Source organism: Nerophis ophidion, linkage group LG20 (genome assembly GCF_033978795.1).
Source record: "Nerophis ophidion isolate RoL-2023_Sa linkage group LG20, RoL_Noph_v1.0, whole genome shotgun sequence".
Lineage (NCBI taxonomy): Eukaryota > Metazoa > Chordata > Actinopteri > Syngnathiformes > Syngnathidae > Nerophis > Nerophis ophidion.
In genome coordinates, this window is record NC_084630.1 from 13,093,986 (window position 1) to 13,120,468 (window position 26,483).

The window sequence follows — 26,483 nt, forward strand, 5'->3', positions numbered from 1 at the left end:
AAGCTTCTTCTTTTTCTCCATCTTCTTGTTATGGGACATTCATCGTCCACTGTTGCCATTTCGAATATAAAGTACTGTAAAAGTCTTAGTTATATCTGTCAGTAAACTCGCCACGAAAGCGCTAAAACCTACCGGTGTAGTGAGCTTACATTATTTACCCAAGGAACTTTAGTATTTACAGAGTTTTGGTCGGACGGTTTTTCACGGGACACATTTCCGCAGGATGAGGAGATGCTGCTCCGTTATTGATTGAAGTAAAGTCTGAGTGTCGTTAAAACAGTTAGCGCCATCTTTTGACACTTCTTCCACTCCCCTCCTTGCACGCTACACCGCTACAACAAAGATGATGGGAGAAGACACCGCCGAAGGTGAGCCACGTAAAAAAGACTGCGCACAAAACGGTGCATCCTAAAGCGAATGTCAGAAAGCGGCTCAGAAATGATGTGTAAAACATAATCTATGCAAGTTTTTGACCAAAGAACCACCACTACATGTTATGTAGACCACAAGGCAGTTGGTTAAAAAAATATATATATAATAATAATATGATTCCTTTAACAAGAAAGTTTGATCACATTATGCCTGTACTGGCTCACCTGCACTGGCTTCCTGTGCACTTAAGATGTGACTTTAAGGTTTTACTACTTACGTATAAAATACTACACGGTCTAGCTCCATCCTATCTTGCCGATTGTATTGTACCATATGTCCCGGCAAGAAATCTGCGTTCAAAAGACTCCGGCTTATTAGTGATTCCTAGAGCCCAAAAAAAGTCTGCGGGCTATAGAGCGTTTTCCGTTCGGGCTCCAGTACTCTGGAATGCCCTCCCGGTAACAGTTCGAGATGCTACCTCAGTAGAAGCATTTAAGTCTCACCTTAAAACTCATCTGTATACTCTAGCCTTTAAATAGACCTCCTTTTTAGACCAGTTGATCTGCCGCTTCTTTTCTTTCTCCTATGTCCCCCCCCTCCCTTGTGGAGGGGGTCCGGTCCGATGACCATGGATGAAGTACTGGCTGTCCAGAGTCGAGACCCAGGATGGACCGCTCGTCGGGACCCAGGATGGACCGCTCGCCTGTATCGATTGGGGACATCTCTACACTGCTGATCCGCCTCCGCTTGAGATGGTCTCCTGTGGACGGGACTCTCGCTGCGGTCTTGGATCCGCTTTGGACTGAACTCTCGCGGCTGTGTTGGAGCCACTATGGATTGAACTTTCGTAGCATCATGTTAGACCCGCTCGACATCCATTGCTTTCGGTCCCCTAGAGGGGGGGGTTGCCCACATCTGAGGTCCTCTCCAAGGTTTCTCATAGTCAGCATTGTCACTGGCATCCCACTGGATGTGAATTCTCCCTGCCCACTGGGTGTGAGTTTTCCTTGCCCTTTTGTGGGTTCTTCCGAGGATGTTGTAGTCGTAATGATTTGTGCAGTCCTTTGAGACATTTGTGATTTGGGGCTATATAAATAAACATTGATTGATTGATTGATGTACCCTATAATCCGGTGTGCCTTATATAAGAAAAAAAAAAATAAAAAATAGATCATTCATCGGCAGTGCGCCTTATAATCCAGTACGCCCAATGGTCTGGAAAAAACGTTGTATATATATATATATATATATATATATATATATATATATATATATATATATATATATATATATATATATCATCATCATCGGCGGTCAATCGAACGAGTATGACGATCCTCCTGGTAGGGGTGTATCCCTTTATGGAGGATGCCTGTGCGTGACTTAGTTTAACGTGGGGAGACTGAAGCACGATCCTTGACAGAATCGGGTCAGGGTCCAGTGGCATGGAGTCTAAGACGACTGGGGACCCTTTTCTGATGCAGGACATATATATATATATATATATATATATGTCCTGCATATATGTATACAAACCCCGTTTCCATACGAGTTGAGAAATTGTGTTGGATGTAAATATAAACTGAATACAATGATTTGCAAATCATTTTCAACCCATAATCAGTTGAATATGCTACAAACACAACATTTTTGATGTTAAAACGGATAAACATTTTTTTTTTGCAAATAATCATTAACTTTAGAATTTGATGCTAGCAACACGTGACAAAGAAGTTGGGAAAGGTGGCAATAAATACTGATTAAGTTGAGGAATACTCATCAAACACTTATTTGGAACATTCCACAGGTGTGCAGGCTAATTGGGAACAGGTGGGTGCCATGATTGGGTATAAAAGCAGCTTCCATGAAATGCTAAGTCATTCACAAACAAGGATGGGGCGAGGGTCACCACTTTGTAAGCAAATTGTCGAACAGTTTTAGAACAACATTTCTTAAGGAGCTATTGCAAGGAATTTAGGGAGTTTACCATCTACGGTCCGTACAATCTTTAAAAGGTTCAGAGAATTTGGAGAAACCAGTGCACGTAAACGATGATATTACAGACCTTTGATCCCTCAGGCGGTAATGTATCAAAAACCGACATCAGTGTGTAAAGAATATCACCGCATGGGCTCAGGAACACTTCATAAAACCACTGTCAGTAACTACAGTTGGTCACTACATCTGTAAGCGCAAGTTAAAACTCTACTTTGCGAAGCGAAAGCCATTTATCAACAACACCCAGGAACGCCGCCGGCTTCGCATCTAAGATGTACTGATGCAAAGTGGAAAAGTGTTCTGTGGTCTGACGATTCCACATTTCAAAATATATTTGGAAACTGTGGACGTGGTGTCCTCCGGAACAAAGAGGAAAAATAACCGTCCGTATTGTTAAAGGCGCAAAGTTCAAAAGCCACCATCTGTGATGGTATGGGGGTGTATTAGTGCCCAAGGCATGGGTAACTTACACATCTGTGAAGGCACCATTATTGCTGAAAGATACATAGAGGTTTTGGAGCAACGTTATCATGGACACCCCTGCTTATTTCAGCAAAACAATGCCAAGCCATGTGTTACAACAGCGTGGCTTTGTAATAAAAGAGTGCAGGTACTTTCCTGGCCCGCCTGCAGTCCAGACCTGTCTCCCATCGAAAATGTGTGGCGCATTATGAAGCGTAAAATAAGACAGCAAGATCCTGGACTGTTGAACAACTTAAGCTGTACATCAAGTAAAAATGGGAAATAATTCCACTTTCAAAGCTTCAACAATTAGTTTCCTCAGTTCCCAAACGTTTGAGTGTTGTTAAAAGAAAATGTGATGTAACACAGTGGTGAACATGCCCTTTCCCAACTAATTTGGAACGTGTTGCAGCCATGAAATTCTAAGTTAATTATTACTTGCAAAAAAAAATAAAGTTTATGAGTTTGAACATAAAATATCTTGTCTTTGTAGTGCATTCCAACTGAATATGGGTTGAAAAGGATTTGCAAATCATTGTATTCCGTTTATATTTACATCTAACACAATTTCCCAACTCATATGGAAACGGGGTTTGTATATATGTATATATATATATATATGGGCTTCACGGTGGAAGAGGGGTTAGTGCGTCTGCCTCACAATACAAAGGTCCTGCAGTCCTGGGTTCAATCCCAGGCTCGGGATCTTTCTGTGTGGAGTTTGCATGTTCTCCCCGTGAATGCGTGGGTTCTCTCCGGGTACTCCGGCTTCCTCCCACTTCCAAAGACATGCACCTGGGGATAGGTTGATTGGCAACACTAAATTGGCGGGTTCAATTCCCGCTTCCGCCATCCTAGTCACTGCCGTTGTGTCCTTGGGCAAGACACTTTACCCACCTGCTCCCAGTGCCACCCACACTGGTTTAAATGTAACTTAGATATTGGGTTTCACTATGTAAAGCGCTTTGAGTCACTGGAGAAAAGCGCTATATAAATATAATTCACTTCACTTATATATATTAGTTGTTGCTGTATGCCAGATCTGACCCCTTGAGCTGTAGTTTGGGGACCCCTGCTCTAAAAGGTATTACCCACTAATCACTTGGGCACTGCTGCACTCTGGAAGTCTCACTCAGTTTAGCATCCTACATATGTTGCAAAATGCAACAGCTGTGAGGGGAACACTTTGGTGTTAAAATATATCTCTGGGTGAGGTCCAACGCCAAATGTTGTATCAAAGAGGCCTCAGGGGGTTTAAAAAGCCATAAGACAAAAAAAAAAAAAAAAAAAAGCAGCCGTAATGTGCAGCCTTACGCAAACGTTTTTTTGCTGGAGTTTGCTAAAGCACCATCAACTTCCACCTTATTATCAATCAATCAATCAATCAATGTTTACTTATATAGCCCTAAATCACTAGTGTCTCAAAGGGCTGCACAAACCACTACGACATCCTCGGTAGGCCCACATAAGGGCAAGGAAAACTCACACCCAGTGGGACATCGGTGACAATAATGACCCAGTGGGACGTCGGTGACAATGATGACTATGAGAACCTTGGAGAGGAGGAAAGCAATGGATGTCGAGCGGGTCTAATATGATACTGTGAAAGTTCAATCCATAATGGATCCAACACAGTCGCGAGAGTCCAGTCCAAAGCGGATCCAGCGAGATTCCCGTTCACAGCGGAGCCAGCAGTTACGATACTCCCGTATACTAAAGTATTGTCCGATCATTACCTTATAAAATTCGAGGTTCAGACGCATGTTCGTCAAACTAATAATAATAATAACTGCTCTAGCAGCCGCAACATTAATACGGCCACAACGACAACTCTTGCTGACCTACTGCCCTCGGTAATGGCACCATTCCCAAAATATGTGGGCTCTATTGATAACCTCACTCTTATGTTTGCTGGCAAGTGGCAGAGGGAGAAGAAAATATTCACGGTTCATTACATCATGACTAATACAACCTTCCGGCACTAATAAGTCATTTCTGTGGCATGGAGCTGAGTTCAAACCCCAGCCGAGTCATACCAAAGACTATAAAAATGGGACCCATTACCTCCCTGCTTGGCACTCAGCATCAAGGGGTTGGAATTGGGTGTTAAATCACCAAAAATTATTCCCGAGCGTGGCCACCGCTGCTGCTCACTGCTCCCTTCACCTCCCAGGGGGTGAACAAGGGGATATATCAAATGTAGAGAACAAAGTTCACCGCATCGAGTGTGTGTGTGACAATCCTTGCTACTTTAACTTAACTTTAATATACTGGAACAATGTGGGGGGGAGGACAGCAAAGCAGTCAGATGGTGATGTGCAGAGCAGCATTAAGAAACGACTTCAATTCAATTTCATTGGATCTAATCTCTTGACCTTTTAGACCGTGGTAGCGGTCACAGCAAACATGTTCTCAGATGCCAAAAAACAACAACAGAGAAGCCTTGCAAATCTGCTCTTACAATCAGTATCCAAACCATTTCTGAGGAGGGGAAAAAAAACAACCAAGTTTCCCCACAAGGAAATATCACACAAATCTTCTTGCTCCATTTAGTAAATAAATCCAGTGCATTTGAACAAAGAGCACATTGAAACACAATACATTAACTCCATAAAGGCTAACCTTACTTAACTCTTTTTTCTTTTTTTTTACTTACACTGGAAATAAGCATCGATTGTAACACAGAAGCTATTTTTCAAACGTTTTTTTAACAGACACCATTTTGAAGTGTTTTACTTTCTCTTTCCTCTATTCTTATCATACTACATTCAACAGATAAATCCACCATTAAACACGTATTACCTGTAATGCCAGGGTGTAACGTCACATTTAAGTTATCTTAAAAGGGGATCTGCACTTATTTTCTTTTAAATGTTGCCTATCGTTCACAATCATTATGAAAGACATGACGACGGCTGGATTTTTTATTTATATTTTTATTCTTAACATTAAATAAACGTGAATAAAAGTCAAGGAGCCAATGGGAACTCTATCATTCCGCCCATAAATTCTACTAAAGAACCATACAAAATGCATCAACAATACTCATTTTACATTTCCTAACTTGAATATTAAACAAGTATGAGTGATATTGTTTTTATAAGCGCTAATGGAGACAAACTATTTATAGCGGCGACGTAGTCAAGTGAATTATATAGCTCGGCTGGTAGAGTGGCCGTGCCAGGAACTTGAGGGTTCCAGGTTCGCCATCCTAGTCACTGCCGTTGTGTCGTTGGGCCTGCTCCCAGTTTCCCCCTGCACTGGTTTAAATGTAACTTAGCTATTGGGTTTCACTATGTAAAGCGCTTTGAGTCACTAGAGAAAAGCGCTATATAAATATAATTCACCTTTCGTAGCGGCGACGTAATCACTTCCGTATCTCCCTATCTTTACATCATCGAGTGCTCTGCTGTTTCCTCGCTTCCCTGCTCCCTGTAAGTTTATTGTAGACCATAAATAATGCCTTTCACCTGGATATGAGAATTCTGAGTAGGTAATCCGACACGTTGAGACACTTTGACCAGGAAATGGCGAGAACGACAAAAACACCGCTTGTTACCCCCGCCCTTACACCTCGTTTCTTCGCAAGAATTAAGAGAAATTCTTTACCTAAATGGGACTCTATGAACATCCTGGTAGGCGGCATCCTAATGACAGCAGACATTATACAGTAAGTGATGTTTTATTATGTTTGTTGGCTCTAATAAAGTCTGCAGTGAGTAGAAATCAGTGATCAAGAAAAAAAAAGCATCAGACATACTTGGTCACCGCATGACTGCAAGCTAATCAAGGCTAATATGCTATTTAGGCTAGCTGTATGCACATATTACATCATCATGCCTCATTTGTGGGTATATTTGAGCTCATTACTTGTATCCTCTTTGTATATAATTTAGTTTTGCATGTCCATCCATCTATCCATCCATCTTCTTCCGCTTATCCGAGGTCGGGTCGCGGGGGCAACAGCCTAAGCAGGGAAAAAACCCAGACTTCCCTCTCCCCAGCCACTTCGTCTAGCTCTTCCCGGGGGATCCCGAGGCGTTCCCAGGCCAGCCGGGAGACATAGTCTTCCCAACGTGTCCTGGGTCTTCCCCGTGGCCTCCTACCGGTTGGACGTGCCCTAAACACCTCCCTAGGGAGGCGTTCGGGTGGCATCCTGACCAGATGCCCGAACCACCTCATCTGGCTCCTCTCGATGTGGAGGAGCAGCGGATTTACTTTGAGTTCCTCCCGGATGGCAGAGCTTCTCACCCTATCTCTAAGGGAGAGCCCCGCCACACGGCGGAGGAAACTCATTTCGGCCGCTTGTACCCGTGATCTTATCCTTTCGGTCATGACCCAAAGCTCATGACCATAGGTGAGGATGGGAACGTAGATCGACCGGTAAATTGAGAGCTTTGCCTTCCGGCTCAGCTCCTACTTCACCACAACGGATCGGTACAACGTCCGCATTACTGCAGACGCCGCACCGATCCGCCTGTCGATCTCACGATCCACTCTTCCCCCACTCGTGAACAAGACTCCTAGGTACTTGAACTCCTCCACTTGGGGCAGGGTCTCCTCCCCAACCCGGAGATGACATTCCACCCTTTTCCGGGCGAGAACCATGGACTCGGACTTGGAGGTGCTGATTCTCATTCCGGTCGCTTCACACTCGGCTGCGAACCGATCCAGTGAGAGCTGAAGATCCCGGTCAGATGAAGCCATCAGGACCACATCATCTGCAAAAAGCAGAGACCTAATCCTGCGGTCACCAAACCGGAACCCCTCAACGCCTTGACTGCGCCTAGAAATTCTGTCCATAAAAGTTATGAACAGAATTGACACATTATCTGAATGAAATATTGGCTGCATTTCAGATAGTTGTTTGTGTGCCATGTTGTTCCAGACCACAGCAAATATTACCTAGCTTGCCAAAGATAGTCATGCATCTATAAAAAGAAGACAGCTTGCCGTTTCCTTTAACTTGAACACACACATCCATACCTTTGGCCATTCTAAGGCAGTCATTTCCAGGAGTTATCTCACATTTTACGTAGCCTCTGATTTATTAAAATGTTCTAATGTTGTGTAGAATGAATATCAAATTTCAACATTTCTGTCAACGAAGATTTGCTTCAGCCTGCGACACAGTCATTTTGATAGTAGGCTATTATACCTAAAACAGACACTTGCTTTCCTTATAAGACTTATACATGGCTTTTCAGTTTTTGTGGCTCCACACAGATTAGTTTTATGTGTTTTTGCTCCAATATGGCTATTTCAACGTTTTGGGTTGCCGACCCCTGGTCTAGGCCGTCAAATGGCCTTGAAGGGTTTCGAAGTTAAAGGGGTAAAAAAAAAACAAAAAAAAAAAAAACGTTTGCATGAAGCATTTGTGTGAGTTGGTTCAAACCTAGTCTATATTGGTCTGAGTTTATATGCAGCCTGTAATCTGAGCACCAGAACCATGTAATCTAGCAGTCCAATAGTCCTGCAACACTGGAATCAAAGCAAACAGAGAGCGAGAGAAAAGAAGAGAGTGACAGGGAAAGACGAGTAGAGAGAGGAAGTATTTAGGCACACGATACGTTGTTTTGGAGCTAAAAAAAGAGACGAGAAAAAAACGTTTGGGAATATGGGAAGAAAAAGGGACCTTTTCTTGTTGGTTTATGGTTAAAACAACATTGACTAAGAATGCACACAAACAAACTGTAAATAATAAATACACGTGCAATATTAATATATCTAAGTCACAAATTTAGCATTTTTTTTTAATTAAACTTGTAATTTAAAATATTACAGAGTAATACAACCAATTGTGTACATTGGGAATTATTTAGCATTAAATTAATCCTCTAAAGTGCAAAAAAAAACATCCCGATTTCAACAGCAAAAAAGATGACAGAGGCGCTTGTGGCTTATGAAAAAAAAAAGTTACGTATTTTCCAGACTAACGACACTTTGAATCATGAGGCTTACAAAACGGTGTGGCTAATTCATGATTTTTTCTTCGCTAACAGCCAAAATATTTTGTATTCAACAAACAATTTTCATATAACACCAACAGACACACTGAAAAGTTGTGTAATTATTTGTGCTCCGGCGCCATCTTTTGGACGAGTTTGCTCATTGCAGGGGCTGTTGGTTTAAAAAGGAATTCCTCTTTCATGCCTTGAACTGGAAGTATAGGTGTCCATAGCATTGTTGCGCGAAAAGATTTTTCATTTGTCATTCTAAGCAAAGTTTTCAGGTTTTACAATGTAACTAAAACTATTCACGTTCTTAAACCGTCCAATATGTGATGTCTGTAGGAGTTTTTTCATGTATATTTGTACGTGCTATTGTAATATAATCCAGCTAGCGTTGTTAGCATTAGCGAATATGCTAACACATGGAAAAGTGTTGGTGTTCGAATTATTATTGTGATGATCTCTTGCCCGGTTCATGTTTTGTTTTAGTTTAAGACTCCCTTAGATCTGTTTCAGCACCCCTGGATTTGTGTTTCTTGGTTGTCATGGGTGTTGATTATTTTCACATGGCTCTGATTAGTATTCGGGACTCTCACCTGCTCCCGGGCACTAATAAGAGAGCTATTCATTCCTGCCTTTCGCCACACTATGTCTGGCGGTCTTATTTGCTTCATGCAACACGTTACGTTGAGTATTTTTGATTCCTGAGCTAAGCTTTGCCATTTGTTTTCTTGTTAGCTACTCAATTATTCTCCAGTTTTTCGTCTACATTCAGGGAGAACGATCCACACAGTAAAATGCGACCTATCCATCCATCCATTTCCTACCGCTTATCCCTTCCGAGTCGCGGGGGGTGCTGGAGCCTATCTCAGCTGCAATTGGCCCAACTGTGAAATTTTTTTTGTATTGATTCAGTTTTGTAAATTCACCAAAACGTCACCGAGGAGTTCTTGAGTCTGTTTAGCTGATTGGAGAGCTGGCTTCCAGAGCTGATGGGTCCATGACGATGACTTCTGTTTTGTTTGATCTTCCGTTTTACTGCCCTGTGACAGGCATCGTTTGAAAACAATTAAGCTACGTAAATAAACATTGACAAAATATGTTTTGCCGGTATATACACTATAATGCCAAAAGTATTTGGCAACCCATCCAAATGATCAGAATCAGGTGTCCTAATCACTTGGCCCGGTCACAGGTGTATAAAATCAAGCAATTAGGCATGGAGACTGTTTCTATAAATGTTTGTGAAAGAATGGCCCGCTCTCAGTGATTTCCAGCGTGGAACTGTCATAGGAACAAATCTAGTTGTGAAATTTCCTTGCTCCTAAATATTCTAGGTTTGGAAGTTGCCAGGAGAATGGTACACTGAGGACTGCATTGTGCCAAATGTAATTATGGCGTGGGGTTGTTTTTCAGGAGTTGGGCTTGGCCCCTTAGTTCCAACGAAAGGAACTTGGAATGCTCCAGGATACCAAACATTTTGGACAATTCCGTGCTCTTAACTTTGTAGAAACAGTTTGGAGCGGGCCCCCTTCCACTTCCAACATGACTGTGCACCAGTGCACAAAGCAAGGTCCATAAAGACATGGATGACAGAGTCTGGCGTGGATGAACTTGACTGGCCTGCACAGAGTCCTGACCTGAACCCGATAGAACACCAATGGGATGATTTAGAACGGAGACTGAGAGCCAGGCCTTCTCGACCAACATCAGTGTGTGACCTCACCAATGCGCTTTTGGAAGAATGGTCAAAAACTCATATAAACACAACCCACAACCTTGTGTACAGCCTTCCCAGAAGAGTTGAAGCTGTAAGAGCTGCAAAAGGTGGACCGAAATCTTATTGAACCCTGTGGGTTAGGAATGGGATGGCACTTCAAGTTCATATGTGAGTCAAGGCAGGTGCCCAAGTACCTTTGGCAACATAGTGTATCTGCGGCTTATGGTCCGGTGCGGCTAATACATGTAAACCTATTTATTTCTTCTAAAATTTGGTTGGTGCGGCTTAAATACCGGGTCTCCTACTGCCTGGGGTGTCAAATAACCTAGAGCCGGGCCTGCTTGGAAGATAAAGAGCCAGTCATGAGTCAACAACGCTGGACAAACACTTATAAGGGCTGAAATGACAGGTTGCGGGGGTTGCAGTACCATCCAGACAAAATGAGACCGAGTGTGCAGAGGGCAAAGTACAAAATGCAAAGCAGAGACGCGACACCGAGCTATGTTTAAATCAGCTCACGTGGGTTGGCATAGAGTTTCTGTCAGATTTGTAAAGCAATCCAACACTGCCTTTGAAGTGCAGACCATTTAAATTCACAGCATTCTGATCCTATGAAAGGTTGCATGCAACACACAACAAGGCAAAACACTTTCTAACATAGTCTTTACACAAGCTTGGGCACCGAAATCTTTCAAAGGATATCCTCAAAGGAGTTGCAAAATGACTTAACTGTTGGGCTGGTAGAACTCGGCAAATTCCTAAGAATCTGGACTTCCAAAGATAGAAAGGCAAACAGCAGCATTAAGTGTGCTTGCAAGCAAATACTCTGTACACAATAAGCTGCTAACCTCAGCAAAACCTGACCTGACAGGAGGAGGGCTGATGGCCTGAAGGGCACTTGTGGAATTCTGTGAAGTAAAGCTGAGCCAGGGTGTGGTACTTGGCGCTTTTTTTTTTATTATTATTATTTAATTACTATTGAACTGAACTGAATTGAATTTATATAGCGCTTTTCTCTAGTGACTCAAAGCGCTTTACATCAATCAATCAATCAATCAATGTTTACTTATATAGCCCTAAATCACTAGTGTCTCAAAGGGCTGCACAAACCACTACGACATCCTCGGTAGGCCCACATAAGGGCAAGGAAAACTCACACCCAGTGGGACGTCGGTGACAATGATGACTATGAGAACCTTGGAGAGGAGGAAAGCAATGGATGTGGAGCGGGTCTAAGATGATACTGTGAAAGTTCAATCCATAATGGATCCAACACAGTCGCGAGAGTCCAGTCCAAAGCGGATCCAACACAGCAGCGAGAGTCCCGTTCACAGCGGAGCCAGCAGGAAACCATCCCAAGCGGAGGCGGATCAGCAGCGCAGAGATGTCCCCAGCCGATACACAGGCGAGCAGTACATGGCCACCGGATCGGACCGGACCCCTTCCACAAGGGAGAGTGGGACATAGGAGAAACATAGTGAAACCCAATATCTAAGTTACATTTAAACCAGTGTGGGTGGCACTGGGAGCAGGTGGGTAAAGTGTCTTGCCCAAGGACACAACGGCAGTGACTAGGATGGCGGAAGCGGGAATCGAACCTGCAACCCTCAAGTTGCTAGCACGGCCACTCTACCAACCGAGCTATACCGCCCCACAATTATGTTGGCCTGTGTCGAGTATCAACATTATACAGTTGTGATCAAAATTATTCAACCCCCACAAAATGTTGGTGTTTTAGCAAGTTGGACATTTATTCCGTATTTTGTTTATACTCATATCAAATAAAGATGTGTCAAATAGACAAATGCAACTTAAATTGTAACACTGTATTTTAGAAAATACCAAAAAAGGAAATTTTTCTTAATATCTCATTGACAAAATGATTCAACCCGCTAGTTCCATGCATCTTTAGTACTTAGTAGAACACCCTTTGGCAGTAATTACATCCTTCAAAGGTGATACATAACCGGACACAAGCTTCTTGCAACCATCTACAGGTATTTTAGCCCATTCCTCCTGGGCAAAGGCCTCCAGTTCATTCATATTCTTGGGCTTGCGTGCTGCAACTGCCTTCTCCAAGTCCCACCACAGGTTTTCTATAGGATTTAGGTCTGGCGACTGTGAAGGCCACTCAAGAGTCTTCCAGCCCTTCTTCTGCAACCACTCTGATGTTGATTTGGAGGTATGCTTGGGATCCTTGTCTTGTTGGAAGGTCCAACGTCTCCCAAGCCTCAGCTTCGTCACTGACTTCATGACGTTTGCAGCTAATATATTCTGGTAGGAAATAGAATTCATAATGCCTTGAACGCGCTGGAGATTCCCTGTACCTGAGGCAGAGAAACAGCCCCAGAGCATGATTGACCCCCCACCATGCTTAACAGTAGGCAAGGTGGTCTTCTCTTTGTAAGCTTCATTTTTTCTCCTCCATACAGAACGTTGATTCATAGGCCCAAAGAGTTCCACTTTTGTCTCATCACTCCATAGAACAGTTTCCCAAAACCTTTGGGGTTTGTCCAGATGATTTTTGGCATACTGGAGTCTATTTTTCTTGTGCCTGGTAGTCAGAAGCAGGGTGCGCCTGGGAGTTCTGGCATGGAGGCCTTCATCTCGTAGTGCGCGCCTTATTGTCTGGGACGAAACCTGCGTTCCCCCCTCTGCAATGTCCTGTTGTAGTTCCTCAACTGTTAGCCGGGGGTTTTTCACCACTGTACGCTTCAAATACCAGACAGCAGTTGCACACAGCATCCTCTTTCTACCACGCCCAGGTAGTGTTTGCACTGTGCCTTTAGCTTTAAACTTGCAAATTATGCTCCCAACTGTGTCTCTTGGAATGTGTAATGTCTTTGCTATTTTCTCATATCCATATCCTTTCTTATGAAGAGAAATGACTTCCTCTGTAGACTTCTTTGACCACTCCCTGGACTTCACCATGTTGCAAATACACCATTGACCATCTACAAGAAGCTGAGCGTCACAGTCTTTTTCAATCAGTTTAATTGTTGCTCGTTATGGTTCTAATCACATCTACAGGTGTTTTCAACATCTGATTGAAAAAACCTTATTCAAATTCTGTTCTTAAGAGTTATGATCTTCAAGGGGTTGAATAATATTGTAAATGAGATATTAAGAGAAATGACACTGTTTGGTATGTTACAAAATATAATGTTGTAATTCAAGTTGCATTTGTCTATTTAATGCATCTTTATTTGATATGACTATAAACAAAATACGGAATAAATGTCCAACTTGCTAAAACACCAAAATTGAATAATTTTGATCACAACTGTATATGGTGATATTCGAGTATACGTTCTCACGCAGTTGCTTTTAGCTGCGGGCATTACATTGCAGGCTTTTTCCACTCTTTGTTGTCTCTCCTCACAGAGACATAAAACAAGCGCAGCTCCTTACTGTTATGCGTGCAACATCACACGCTCTAGCAGAGCAGAGAGTTAGCTGTGATGCTTGCGGAGCCGTGCGAGTGGTAATACAAGAGGAAGAAGGTGCGAATCTGAGAACAATTGAAGGAAGAACAATTAATTCCGCAGAAAAACAACAAGGGGTCCATTGTCTGGCGGTGGTTTGGCTTCAAGCGGAAAGATGTTGAACAGACAACGGTAATATGTCAAGTGTGGGGCAAAAGCGTTGCTACAAAAAGTAGCATTACTACTAATTCGTAGCATCATTTCTCCCGTCCAAAGGCAAAAGCCGGTAACTCAATTTTGGTCAAAACTGAGCTGATAATAATTTTGGAGTTCCTAGGTGATATGCTTTACATTAGTGTATGCGATATTGTAATTTGTTTCGTAAGCTGTTACGCGCATGGCAGGACCTAGCAACTACCACATAACAGCGTAGATACAACAGAAAAACTTAGTATCTCAAGGGACCAATCGGAGCTTCTTTTTCAGTCGCCTTATTGTCTTTAATGAGACATTTGCACGAATGGGGGCCGACAGTCAACCTGATTATGTGATATTATGGCACGAGGGGATATTTGGAAGATTGGCCCAGGACGTTGCAAGCACCTTCATTAAATGTATTGTTCTTGATTCTTCCCCTTGCATACTCTTTTGGGCAGATAACTGTGGAGGTCCAAATAAAAACCGGACGCTGTACACGGCTCTTGCCCAATGTGCAAACGCAAAATGGGGCCCACCCGAGATTGTGATAAAATATCTGGAGAAAGGGCACACGTTCATGAGAGCAGATTCAATCCATGGCTCAATCGGCAAGAAAATGAAAGCTCAAGAAAACATCTATACGTTTGATGACTTTGCAGATATTTGTAAGACAGCATCAAGATAGATTGGTTTTCCTTTGTTTTGTCAAAGTCAGCTAGAAGTGAGTTACTAGGTTTTCCCTTTGGATGGGAGATTTGAAAAGTCACCCACGAGAGAAAGAAGAGTGCTTGAAACTCGCGTATGTCAACCCCCAACAAAATTCCCAGGCAACTATTTCCAGATCAACACCGTATGAAAAAAATAGTCACCAACAGAAGGAGATAACGGCCGCAAGAACCTAAAACATAGCGAAGGACATACACTATTTGATTTCCTATTATGCAGCTCATTTTTATGTGACAGTTATTGAAATATCTTGTGTGACATCATGCACAAAAGTACACTTTATTTGCTTTAAACTATCGTGGTGGCGTTCTTTTACAAAAAGTGCACTTTAATTTAGTGTTGTTTTGTTATGTCATCTTAGTGACATCATGTACAAAAGTGCAATAATAGCTTGTTTTAAAATGTCTCTGACAGTCTTGCACTTTCTGTTTTGAAATGACAGGAATGTTTGTGCCACTGCTTAATAACTGTTTAATAAATATAGTTTTGGTAAATTGACTTAGTTGTGATTTCCCTCTCTGCATGAACGTTTAAAATGAGCGTATATTAATGCAGTATGAAGAAGAATGTTTTAATGTAGACACATAGAATCATCATACTGCTGTGATTATATGCATCAAGTGTTCATTCGAGGCTAAGGCAAAATATCGAGATATATAGCTGAGATAGGCGCCAGCGCCCCCCGCGACCCCGAAAGGGAATAAGCGGTAGAAGATGGATGGATGGATGTATCGTGACATGGCCTAAAAATACAGAGATATTAATAAAAGGCCATATCGCCCAGCCCTAGTTCCAACTCGTAAATAGGGTTGTACGGCCCTGCGATGAGATGGCGACTTGTCCAGGGTGTACCCCGCCTTCCGCCCGATTGTAGCTGAGATAGGCGCCAGCGCCCCCCGCGACCCCGAAAGGGAATAAGCGGTAGAAAATGGATGGATGGATGGGTATACCGGTATTAGTACAGTACCGCAATGCTAATGAATCATATTCGGTTACTATACCGCCTCTGACAAGTACCGATAAAGTACAAAAAAAGTAAATTTCTTAAAAGTATCATCCCTGCAGAAAAAGGAACAGCTAAACATGCTTCACTACACACCGTAGCTCACCGGCATCAAAATGTGAACAAAAGCCATTGGTGGATCTACACCTAACATCCACTGTAATGATACCAAGTACAGGAGGGTATCTAGTGGATACTACTATGGATACATCAATATTTTTTGTCATCATAACATTTACTTTCGTTTTTTTTTAATGTATAATATGTTTACAAACACTGGAAATATGTCCCTTGACACATGAGGACTTTGAATATGACCAATGTACGATCCTGTAAAGACTTGGTATCGCACCGATACCCAAATTTGTGGTATCATCCAAAACTAATGTAAAGTATCAAACAACAGAAGAATAGGTGATTATTTAATTTTAACAGAAGTGTAGATAGAACATGTGAAAGGCCTACTGAAACCCACTACTACTGACCACGCAGTCTGATAGTTTATATATCAATGATGAAATATTAACATTGCAACACATAACAAATACAGCCGGTTTAGTTTTCAAAATTACAATTTTAAATTTCCTGCGGAGTTTCCTGTTGAAAACGTCACAGAATAATGACGCGTATGATGACGCGTGTTTGTGACGTTATTGGTTGGAGGGGACCTAATAGCCCAGCACCACACACGGCTAAAAGTTGTCTCTTTTCATCACGCAATTACACAGTATTTTGGACATATGTGTTGCTGAATCTTTTGCAATTTGTTCAATTAATAATGGAGATGTAAAATAAGAATGCTGTTGGTGGAAAGCGGTGGTTTGCAGCTGCCTTTAGCACCGAAACACAGCCGCTGTTTCTTTGTTTGTTGTGAAGTTTTAACACAGAGCGGTCGAGCGAACATGTTTCTCTACGTCAAGCAGCAAGTTTGTGGATGGGAAAATTGGGATATCCACTCTTACCGGAGACTTGAGTGGATTACGCGACCTCATCCTGCAGCTCAAAAAGGCAGTTGTGATCTTGGCTCTTCTGCTTCTTTCAGACACACTGGCGTTCACCGCAGCCCTCCGACTTTCATAATCTCACTAAAATACTATTAACACAATAAGCAGATAAGGGATTTTCCAGAATTATCCTGGTAAATGTGTCTAATTACATCTGAAACTCTCCCTCTGCCGCCGCCTGGAGCCGTCGTCTTTTTTTTTTTTTTGTGCTTCACTCTAACTTTCCTCATCCACAAATCGTTCATCCTCGCTCAAATTAATGGGGAAATTGTCGCTTTCTCGGTCCAAATTGCTCCTACTGCTGGTGGCTCACATTATAAACAATGTGAGGATGTGAGGAGCCCTCACACGGGTGACGTCACGCGCACATATTTCCGGTACAGGCAAGGCTTTTTATTAGCGACCAAAAGTTGCGAACTTTATCGTCGATGTTCTCTACTAAATATCGCAAAATGATCAAGTATGACACATAGAATGGACCTGCTTTCCCCGTTTAAATAAGAAAATCTCATTTCAGTAGGCCTTTAAAAGAGAAAGTAACCAGATATTAACAGTGAATGAACAAGTAAATTAATAATTAATTTTCTACCACTTGTGCATAATAATTTTGACAAAATAATAGAATGGAAAATCACACAACATGCTACTGCATATGTCAGCAACTTGATTCTGCAGGCTCTGAGCAGATTACAACAACATAGCAACACGTAAAAGCTGAAATCTGATTGGACAAACACATTCAAACACATATACATATGTCAAGCAGTGCAGCACTAAAATTCGTTTTTTACTCAACATGACAGTAATGTGCTGTTTGGTTCAAGTTGTGAATGTAGATCTGTGCTTCTTCTGATACAGTAGTGGTTAGGCCTGCGCTGGCACTGAATACGACAGGGTAAGTACCAGATGTGAATGCATGAATAAATAACTATTTCATTTCCTATGTGGTAGTTATGCAACCAAAGACAGCAGCGCCTTTTGGGGTCACTTTTGCATCCTAGTTTCACCCAAACTGTCAGTTTGTTTGTGGCAAAAATATTGCAGGGTACTATACTGTATCAGAGGGGCGTGTTGCATTTTAACTTACCGGGCTTTGTAGTATCTGCGTGACCCGTTTCTTCTGTTCCAGAACGTTGAAGTCCTGCCGAAGATCGGGCGACATGTTCCTGGCTCTGAGGTACTCCGGGTCGTTGACGTTGACTCGGTCAAAGTAGCGCTCCCTGGGGCCGCCGCTGGGTGGGGGAGGGGTGGTCACAACCCCGTGGTGGACGTCCACGCTCATCCCTGCTCTGCCTCGGTCCTTCGCTGGATGACTGCCGCTATGAATCTGACCTGGGGAGGAGAAATCAAGGGAGGCGGACTGGTTAGCGAGACGATCAAAAAACTAGGTCAACAAAAAGCAACAGCCTATTTTTGTCCATTTCGTTTGCAACTAGTCGCAACTTGAACAAATCTGCACATGCAGTATAAGCAGTGAATGCTCTCAACAGAAGTAAATAGTTGTGTTATTGCTTGTTTGGCAGCAGCTATGATACTGTAATTGTAACACTTCTGAAAAGGGTTTTTCCGATCATTGTTTTTTAATGCCGATTCCAATACTGATCTTTCCTGATCTGCCAATACCAATATCCATACCGATCATGTGTATTATGTGGATGTTTGTCTATGTGTCTCCTGGTGACCAATCTTGGGGGCACCTGTCAGCTAGTGTAGGCTCCAGCTCATCCCTAATGATTATAAAACAGGGGTCTCAGACACGCGGCCACCTTAATATGAAAGTTTAATGTCAGTGCGGGTCGCAAGTTTTATATGAATGGAGCTTGACAGCGTTATTTGGGTCCAAAATGGCTCTTTCGACGTTCTGGGTTGCCTACCCCTGCAATTGTGGAAAAGCGGCAACTGAGCGAAAGTAACAGAGACGTTGCCACGGAGACGAGAGTTTTCTGACATGCCCGGCTGCTGTCACATCACGACACCTGTCCGTCAGTAATAACAGTCCCCGGTAACCTGGATCAATTCTAACCGTTATTTGTTTTTTTGATTGTTTAATTTGCATTGCCTCACACGATGATTTATATATATATATATTTCTATATGAAGCCGGGTAACACTCGGGGAGCAGTCACTTTTTTGCGCTCGCTATACCGGTACTTTCCCGGCTACTATCCGCCGACCGCCGTGTTGCAGTAGGGAGGAAAAGCGGAACGACACACATTGCGGAAATAACATTATTCTCCGTGCGTTGGCTAAATACAAATATATTCCACAAGCCCAAACATGTCTTTTTCAAAGCCTGCAGTGAAGAGAAGGGTTAGTGATGTGCAAAGACAATTCCAGAAAAATTGGGAGATGCAATATTTCTTTGTTGAGCCCAGAGGCTCCCCGATGTGTCTTATTGGCACAGAGAAAGTTGCGGTGCACAAGGAATACAATTTAAAACGTCATTATACAACGAGACATGCTGAGGAGTGTGCAACTTTTTTTAACAAATCTTTTCTCGCCGCCCAGCCTCAACCAGACTCTGCGTCCAGTGGCCCCCAGTTACATTAAGTTTGAGACCCGTGTTATACAAACTCCGTTTCCATATGAGTTGGGAAATTGTGTTAAATGTAAATTTAAACAGAATACAATGATTTGCAAATCCCTTTCAACCCATATTCAATTGAATGCACTACAAAGACAAGATATTTGATGTTCAAACTCATAAACTTAGTTTTTTTTTTTTACAAATATTAATTAACTTAGAATTTCATGGCTGCAACACGTGCCAAAGTAGTTGGGAAAGGACATGTTCACCACTGTGTTACATAACCTTTTCTTTTAAAAACACTCAATAAACATTTGGGAACTGAGACAACTAACTGTTGAAGCTTTGAAAGTGGAATTATTTCCCATTCTTGTTTTATGTAGAGCTTCAGTCGTTCAACAGTCCGGGGTCTCCGCTGTCGTATTTTACGCTTCAAAATGCGCCACACATTTTTGATGGGAGACAGGTCAGGACAGCAGGCGGGCCAGGAAAGTACCCGCACTCTTTTATTACGAAGCTACGCTGTTGTAACGTGCTGAATGTGGCTTGGCATTGTCTTGCTGAAATAAGCAGGGGCGTCCGTAAAAAAGACGGTGCTTAGATGGCAGCATATGTTGTTCCAAAACCTGTATGTTTATCAGTTTGAACATCAAATATGTTGTCTTTGTAGCGTATTGAACTGAATATTAGTTAAAAAATAATTTGCAAATCATTGTATTCCGTTTAAATTTACATCTAACACAATTTCCCAACTCATATGGAAACAGGGTTTGTAAAACCAATTGGCTTGCATGGACTTTTTTTTTTAGCTGTGCTTCTTCCAACTCCTTTTCGGACCTAAACGTGCACATCCGATGGCTACAAATGGCACAAGTTCAACAATTGAGTCAAGCCTGAATGGATTGTGCCTCGCCAAAATAAATACACAACATGATACATGCATAATAACAATAATAAAAATAATAATGGATCAATACGCAGACAGCATATCTCATTTATAATTTGACCAAATTCTACCCCACTTTCTGCTTTAGCAATCTCTTTCTGCCTGCCAAGAGATCATTGTCCCCGTTGCGACCCCACTGAGCAACGGCGGTTAAGTTTACGCTTGTAAAAGAGATTTGCATCTCTGAATGAATGTCTTTGTGCTTTTATCACTGATACAGACATCTCCTTCTGCATGAACTTGACAGAACATGGCGTCGGAGCGGAGTGGTGTGCTGTGAGTGACTGCAGCCTCACAAAATGTTTACACTAAGACGGATAACCCCTTAAATGAGTAATTATTTAGCCTAATCCCCGTTTCAGCCACACTAAACCAGCGTTTATGATTCCCCTGCTTGGATATTTTTTTTTACATGGGTAATTGTTAGGGCTGCAAATCTTTGGGTGTCCCACGATTCGATTCAATATCGATTCTTGGGGTCACGATTCGATAATATATCGAATTTTTCGATTCAACGCGATTCCCGATTCAAAAACGATATTTTTCCGATTCAAAACGATTCTGTATTCATTCAATACATAGGATTTCAGCAGGATCTACCCCAGTCTGCTGACATGCTAGCAGAGTAGTAGAAAAAAAAAAAAAAAGCTTTTATAATTTTAAAGGACAATGTTTTATCAACTGATTGCAATAATGTAAATTTGTTTTAACTATTAAACGAACCAAAAATATGACTTATTTTATCTTTGTGAAAACATTGGACACAGTGTGTTGTCAAGCTTATGAGATGCGATGCAAGTGTAAGCCACTGTGACACTATTGTTCTGTTTTTTTATTTTTATAAATGTCTAATGATAATGTAAATGAGGGATTTTTAATCACTGCTATGCTGAAATTATAACTAAAATTGATACTGTTGTTGATAGTATTCATTTTTGTTTCGCTACTTTTGGTTTGTTCTGTGTCTTGTCTGTGTCTCCTCAATTGCTCTGTTTATTGCAGTTCTGAGTGTTGCTGGGTCAGGTTTGGTTTTGGAATTGGATTGCATTGTTATGGTATTGCAGTGTAGTGGTTTGTTGGATTGATTAAAAAAAAAAAATAATAAAAAAATAAAAAGCCCCAAAAAATTAAAAATAAAAATCTATTTAAAAAAAAATGAAAATCGATTTTAAATCGCACAACGTATTCGAATCGATTTTTCCCCACACCTTTACTAGGCACCATTTAGTTTTTCTCAAAGACAAATGCCCTATACTTGTGTTGTTTTTGGCTGTACGAACCGCTCAAATCGCGAAAAGGATAAATGTTTCTTCACAGTTTCTCAAGAGGTAATAATAATAATAATAATAATAATAATAATGGATTCGATTTATATAGCACTTTTGTAGACACTCAAAGCGCTTCACAGAGAAGTGAGAACCCATCATTCCTTCACTCCACATTCACACCTGGTGGTGGTAAGCTACATTTTTCGTATTCAATTCAATTTTTTCCCACAACCCTAGTAAGTGTGAATCCCCGGTTCTTAGCTTTGTATAGACTCCTTGATCATTTACAAACTGAGTTCGGAGAGGAAGAGAAGTCAGAAAGGCCGCGACCCACACAAGAAGTGACGTCAGACAAAAACCGGAGCTAACCACTGGAAATATAAAAGCAAGTCATCCAGACATGCCCGTGTTTCTCTTTCTTCAACATTTAAAGACCTACGTGGGAAATCACACATGAATACCTTAAGAGAAAAAAAAATGCGCAATTGCATCTCAGACGGCAGTAGAACTTTTGAATGTCCGGGTCAGCTGTGATTCTACTTACCGAAAAACTTTGTCCATTTATCAAAGAATAGACAACGAGAATGCAAGCTCCCGTGGATGTGATAAAAAAAAGCTAGTGTGTGCTTTGTATTACCTGGCCATCGAGGGAAGACTAGGGAAAACATGGAATGCATTTGGACTGGTAAAGCAGACTGTATCAAGTTATTGTCCGTCATGTATGTCGTGGACTCAACGTCTAGGTCCAGAGTATATAAAGTCACCAAAAAGGAATGGACAATTAAGGTGAAAGTAAAAGAGTAAATGATAAATGGGTTGTACTTGTATAGCGCTTTTCTACCTTCAAGGTACTCAAAGCGCTTTGACACTACTTTCACATTCACACACTGATGGAGGGAGCTGCCATGCAAGGCACTAACCTGCACCCATCAGGAGCAAGGGTGAAGTGTCTTGCTCAAGGACACGACAAGGTTGGTACTAGGTGGGGATTGAACCAGGGACCCTTGGGTTGCGCATGGCCACTTTTCCCACTGCGCTACGCCGTCCCTAGTAAGGAGTGTCCTGACCAGATATCTACAGTAGATCCCTAGATTGATTGATGTAAAATGTCATGTTCTGTGGTCACGGTCTGTTTGGTTTTGGACTCATTGTGCACTCTTGTTTGTATTTTTCACCATGACATCCATTAGTTCAACTGATTCATTTGGACTCACGCACCTGTGTTAATCACGTCACTATTATTTAAGCTTGTAGTTGCCAGGCAGTCCGCCTGGCGTCATTGTTGTTCGTTTCATGCTCTGTTCATGCTAGTTTTTCATGCCAAAGTTCATGCTGCTCTTTTCAAGCCACAGTATTGTTTGTGTTATGTTCATAGTATACGTTAAAGTGTTAGTTTTGTTTCCTTCGCCAAGTTGTGCCTCTGCTGTGAGCGCTTTTTGTTTGTACCTTTTTTAGTCACACTCAAATCATGATTTTTTTACCTGCACGCCATGTCCCGAGTAGTCCGTCTGCCTTCCTGGGAGAACGACCCCGCAGCAAGCTAAGACCCCCCCATCTTGACAGTAAAATATTTTTTATCACATTGTTTACTTGTTCAATAAAGATTTAATTAATTAATGATGTCTCAGGTGTGATTAACTACAATAGGGCCCCACAGCACACTGGAGTCCAGTTAATTGAGATACCACAACATTGGAAATTGTTCAGATAAGTTAAAAGCCTATTGAAATTAGATTTTCTCATTCAAATGGGGACAGGTCCATTCTATGTGTCATACTTGATCATTTCGCGATATTGCCATATTTTTGCTGAAAGGATTTAGTAGAGAACATCCACGATAAAGTTTACAACTTTCGGTGCTAAGAGAAAAGCCCTGCCTCTACCTGGAAGTCGCAGACGATGACGTCACATGTTGATGGCTCCTCACATATTCACATTGTTTTTAATGGGAGCCTCCAACAAAAACTGCTATTCGGACCGAGAAAACGACAATTTTCCCATCAATTTGAGCGAAGATGAAAGATTTGTGTTTGAGGATTTTGATAGCGACGGACTAGAAAACAACAACAACAAAAAAAAACCCGATTGCATTGGGACGGATTCCCATGTTTTTAGACACATTTACTAGGATTATTCTGGGAAATCCCTTATCTTTCTATTGTGTTGCTAGTGTTTTAGTGAGTTTAATAGTACATGATAGTCGGAAGGGTGTTTCCACGGGTGTCTTGACGCGCGGTGTTTTAGGGGAGTCGACGGCAGCTATGGACGGCACAAGCTCAGCTTTTCTCCAGTAAGAACTGACTTTTTAACCACAATTTTCTCACCGAAACCTGCTGGTTCACATTTGGTCGGGATCCATGTTCTCTTGACCGTGCTCTTATCCATTGGAAAGTTTCACCTCCAGGAATTATAAACAAAGAATCACCGTGTGTTTGTGTGGCTAAAGGCTAAAGCTTCCCAACTCCATCTTGCTACTTTGACTTCTCCATTATTAATTGAACAAATTGCAAAACATTCAACAACACAGTTCTCCAAAATACTGTGTAATTATGCCGTTAAAGCAGACGACTTTTAGCTGTCCGTGTGTGTGCAGCGCTCATACTTCCTAAAAAACCGTGACGTCTTGCGTACACGTCATCATTACACGACGTTTCCAAGACGAAACTCCCGGGAAATTTAAAATTGGAATTTAGTAAACTAAAAAGGCCGTATTGGCATGTGTTGTAATGTTAATATTTCATCATTGATATATAAACTATCAGACTGCGTGGTGGGTAGTAGTGGGTTTCAGTAGGCTTTTAAGTTTATTTAAAAACTTGCACACAAAGCAACACCGGAGGTGACGATGACGTGAGCATTTTCCACACATGCGTACTAGGTCGCGATGCACCGGCGGACGGAGGGGGCGAGGGTCTTAAACGACCATTGTGTGTGAGTGGACAAGGATAAGGTTAGGTGGGATTTACCTCGGATAACCTTAGTGTAAAAGGAGCCTCAGTGACTCAGTGGCAGAACGATGGCTCAGACTGTGTTTACTCCAGAGGCGCTGGACCGCAACCTGTACCCTGAGGCAAGGTGACCACAACCTCTAACCCTCCAACCTCCGGGGAACTACGAGTACTACCCCCCACATGCGCTTATTTTCAGCAGCTAAGCCCTCTTAAACCCTGGGGAAACCGTCGCTCAAAAAAAAACTTTCCCATCTCGTTAAAAAGTACTCTGAACCAATCAGAAATGTTATTGCATAAGCGGTAAAGATTTAGTCACAATTACAGTTGATCCTCTGGAATCTTTTGTTTACAGTCTGGCCACCTGTTTTGTGTTGCTGCCCTTTGCCACAGAGGCAATGTTTCGGCATCTGGGTGTTTAAATGAGAACAATTTAAAAACACGTTGCTGATATTTTTTTTTTTTTTTTTTTTGAATGAATTAGGGTTGACATGCCTTTCTTAGCTCAGCAGCAACAGCACCCAATTACCAAAAGAACAATTATAATAAAACTAGACACTAGGAGTCTGAGTCCATAGTTCTCGCCCGGAAAAGGGTGGAGTGCCATCTCCGGGTTGGGGAGGAAACCCTGCCCCAAGTGGAGGAGTTCAAGTACCTAGGAGTCTTGTTCACGAGTGGGGGAAGAGTTGATCGTGAGATCGACAGGCGGATCGGTGCGGCGTCTTCAGTAATGCGGACGTTGTACCGATCCGTTGTGGTGAAGAAGGAGCTGAGCCGGAAGGCAAAGCTCTCAATTTACCGGTCGATCTACGTTCCCATCCTCACCTTTGGTCATGAGCTTTGGGTCATGACCGAAAAGATAAGATCACGGGTACAAGCGGCCGAAATGAGTTTCCTCTGCCGGGTGGCGGGGCTCTCCCTTAGAGATAGGGTGAGAAGCTCTGCCATCCGGGAGGAACTCAAAGTAAAGCCGCTGCTCCTCCACATCGACAGGAGCCAGATGAGGTGGCTCGGGCATCTGGTCAGGATGCCACCCGAACGCCTCCCTAGGGAGGTGTTTAGGGCACGTCCAACCGGTAGGAGGCCACGGGGAAGACCCAGGACACGTTGGGAAGACTATGTCTCCCGGCTGGCCTTAGGATCCCCCAGGAAGAGCTAAACGAAGTGGCTGGGGAGAGAGAAGTCTGGGCTTCCCTGCTTAGGCTGTTGCCCCCGTGACCCGACCTCGGATAAGCGGAAGATGATGGATGGATGGATGGATAAACACTAGGAGGCTCTTTATATTACATCTGTTGACTGGTAAATGTTTTCTCACACCAACCTTCAGTGACATTGACTGCATGCCACCCATTTATATTTTTAATTAACTAAAGGAGCTCCCTCTACCTCATAGCTTACTGTTTATTGGCTGCAATGTTCATCGAAGTGAACAAATTACGTTTGCAGCAGGTTAGAAGCCAGGAACATCACTCAACTAGAGATGTCTGATAATGGCTTTTTTGGCGATATCCGGAATTGTCCAACTCTTAATTACAGATTCCGATACCAACCGACACTGATATACAGAATACAGTCGTGGAATTAACACATTATTATGCCTAATTTTGCTGTGATGCCCCACTGGATGCATTATACCAGTGGTTTTCACCCTTTTTTCAGTGATGTACCCCCTGTGAACATTTTTTTAATTCAAGTACCCCCTAATCAGAGCAAAGCATTTTTGGTTGAAAAAAAGAGATAAAGAAGTAAAATACAGCACTATGTCATCAGCTTCTGATTTTATTAAATTGTATACCTGTGCAAAATATTACTCTTTTGTAGTGGTCTTTCTTGAACTATTTGGAAAAAAAAATACAACAATAACTAAAAAACTTGTTGAAAAATAAACAAGTGAATCAATTATAAATAAAGATTTCTACATATAGAAGTAATCAT

The 26,483-nt window shown here is 42.1% G+C and overlaps 1 protein-coding gene across 7 annotated transcripts in view; it reads right to left on the minus strand.

Annotated features, from left to right (window-relative positions):
* The window catches only part of add3a (adducin 3 (gamma) a), a 328,092-nt gene that overhangs the window by 149,504 nt on the left and 152,105 nt on the right, over window positions 1-26,483 (minus strand). For all 7 annotated transcript variants that reach the window (XM_061880493.1, XM_061880494.1, XM_061880495.1 and 4 more), the window contains one exon: window positions 17,947-18,191. In XM_061880493.1, the coding sequence (XP_061736477.1) occupies window positions 17,947-18,141 (195 nt within the window). In that variant the 5' untranslated portion in view covers window positions 18,142-18,191. The remainder of the gene's footprint in view (window positions 1-17,946; window positions 18,192-26,483) is intronic.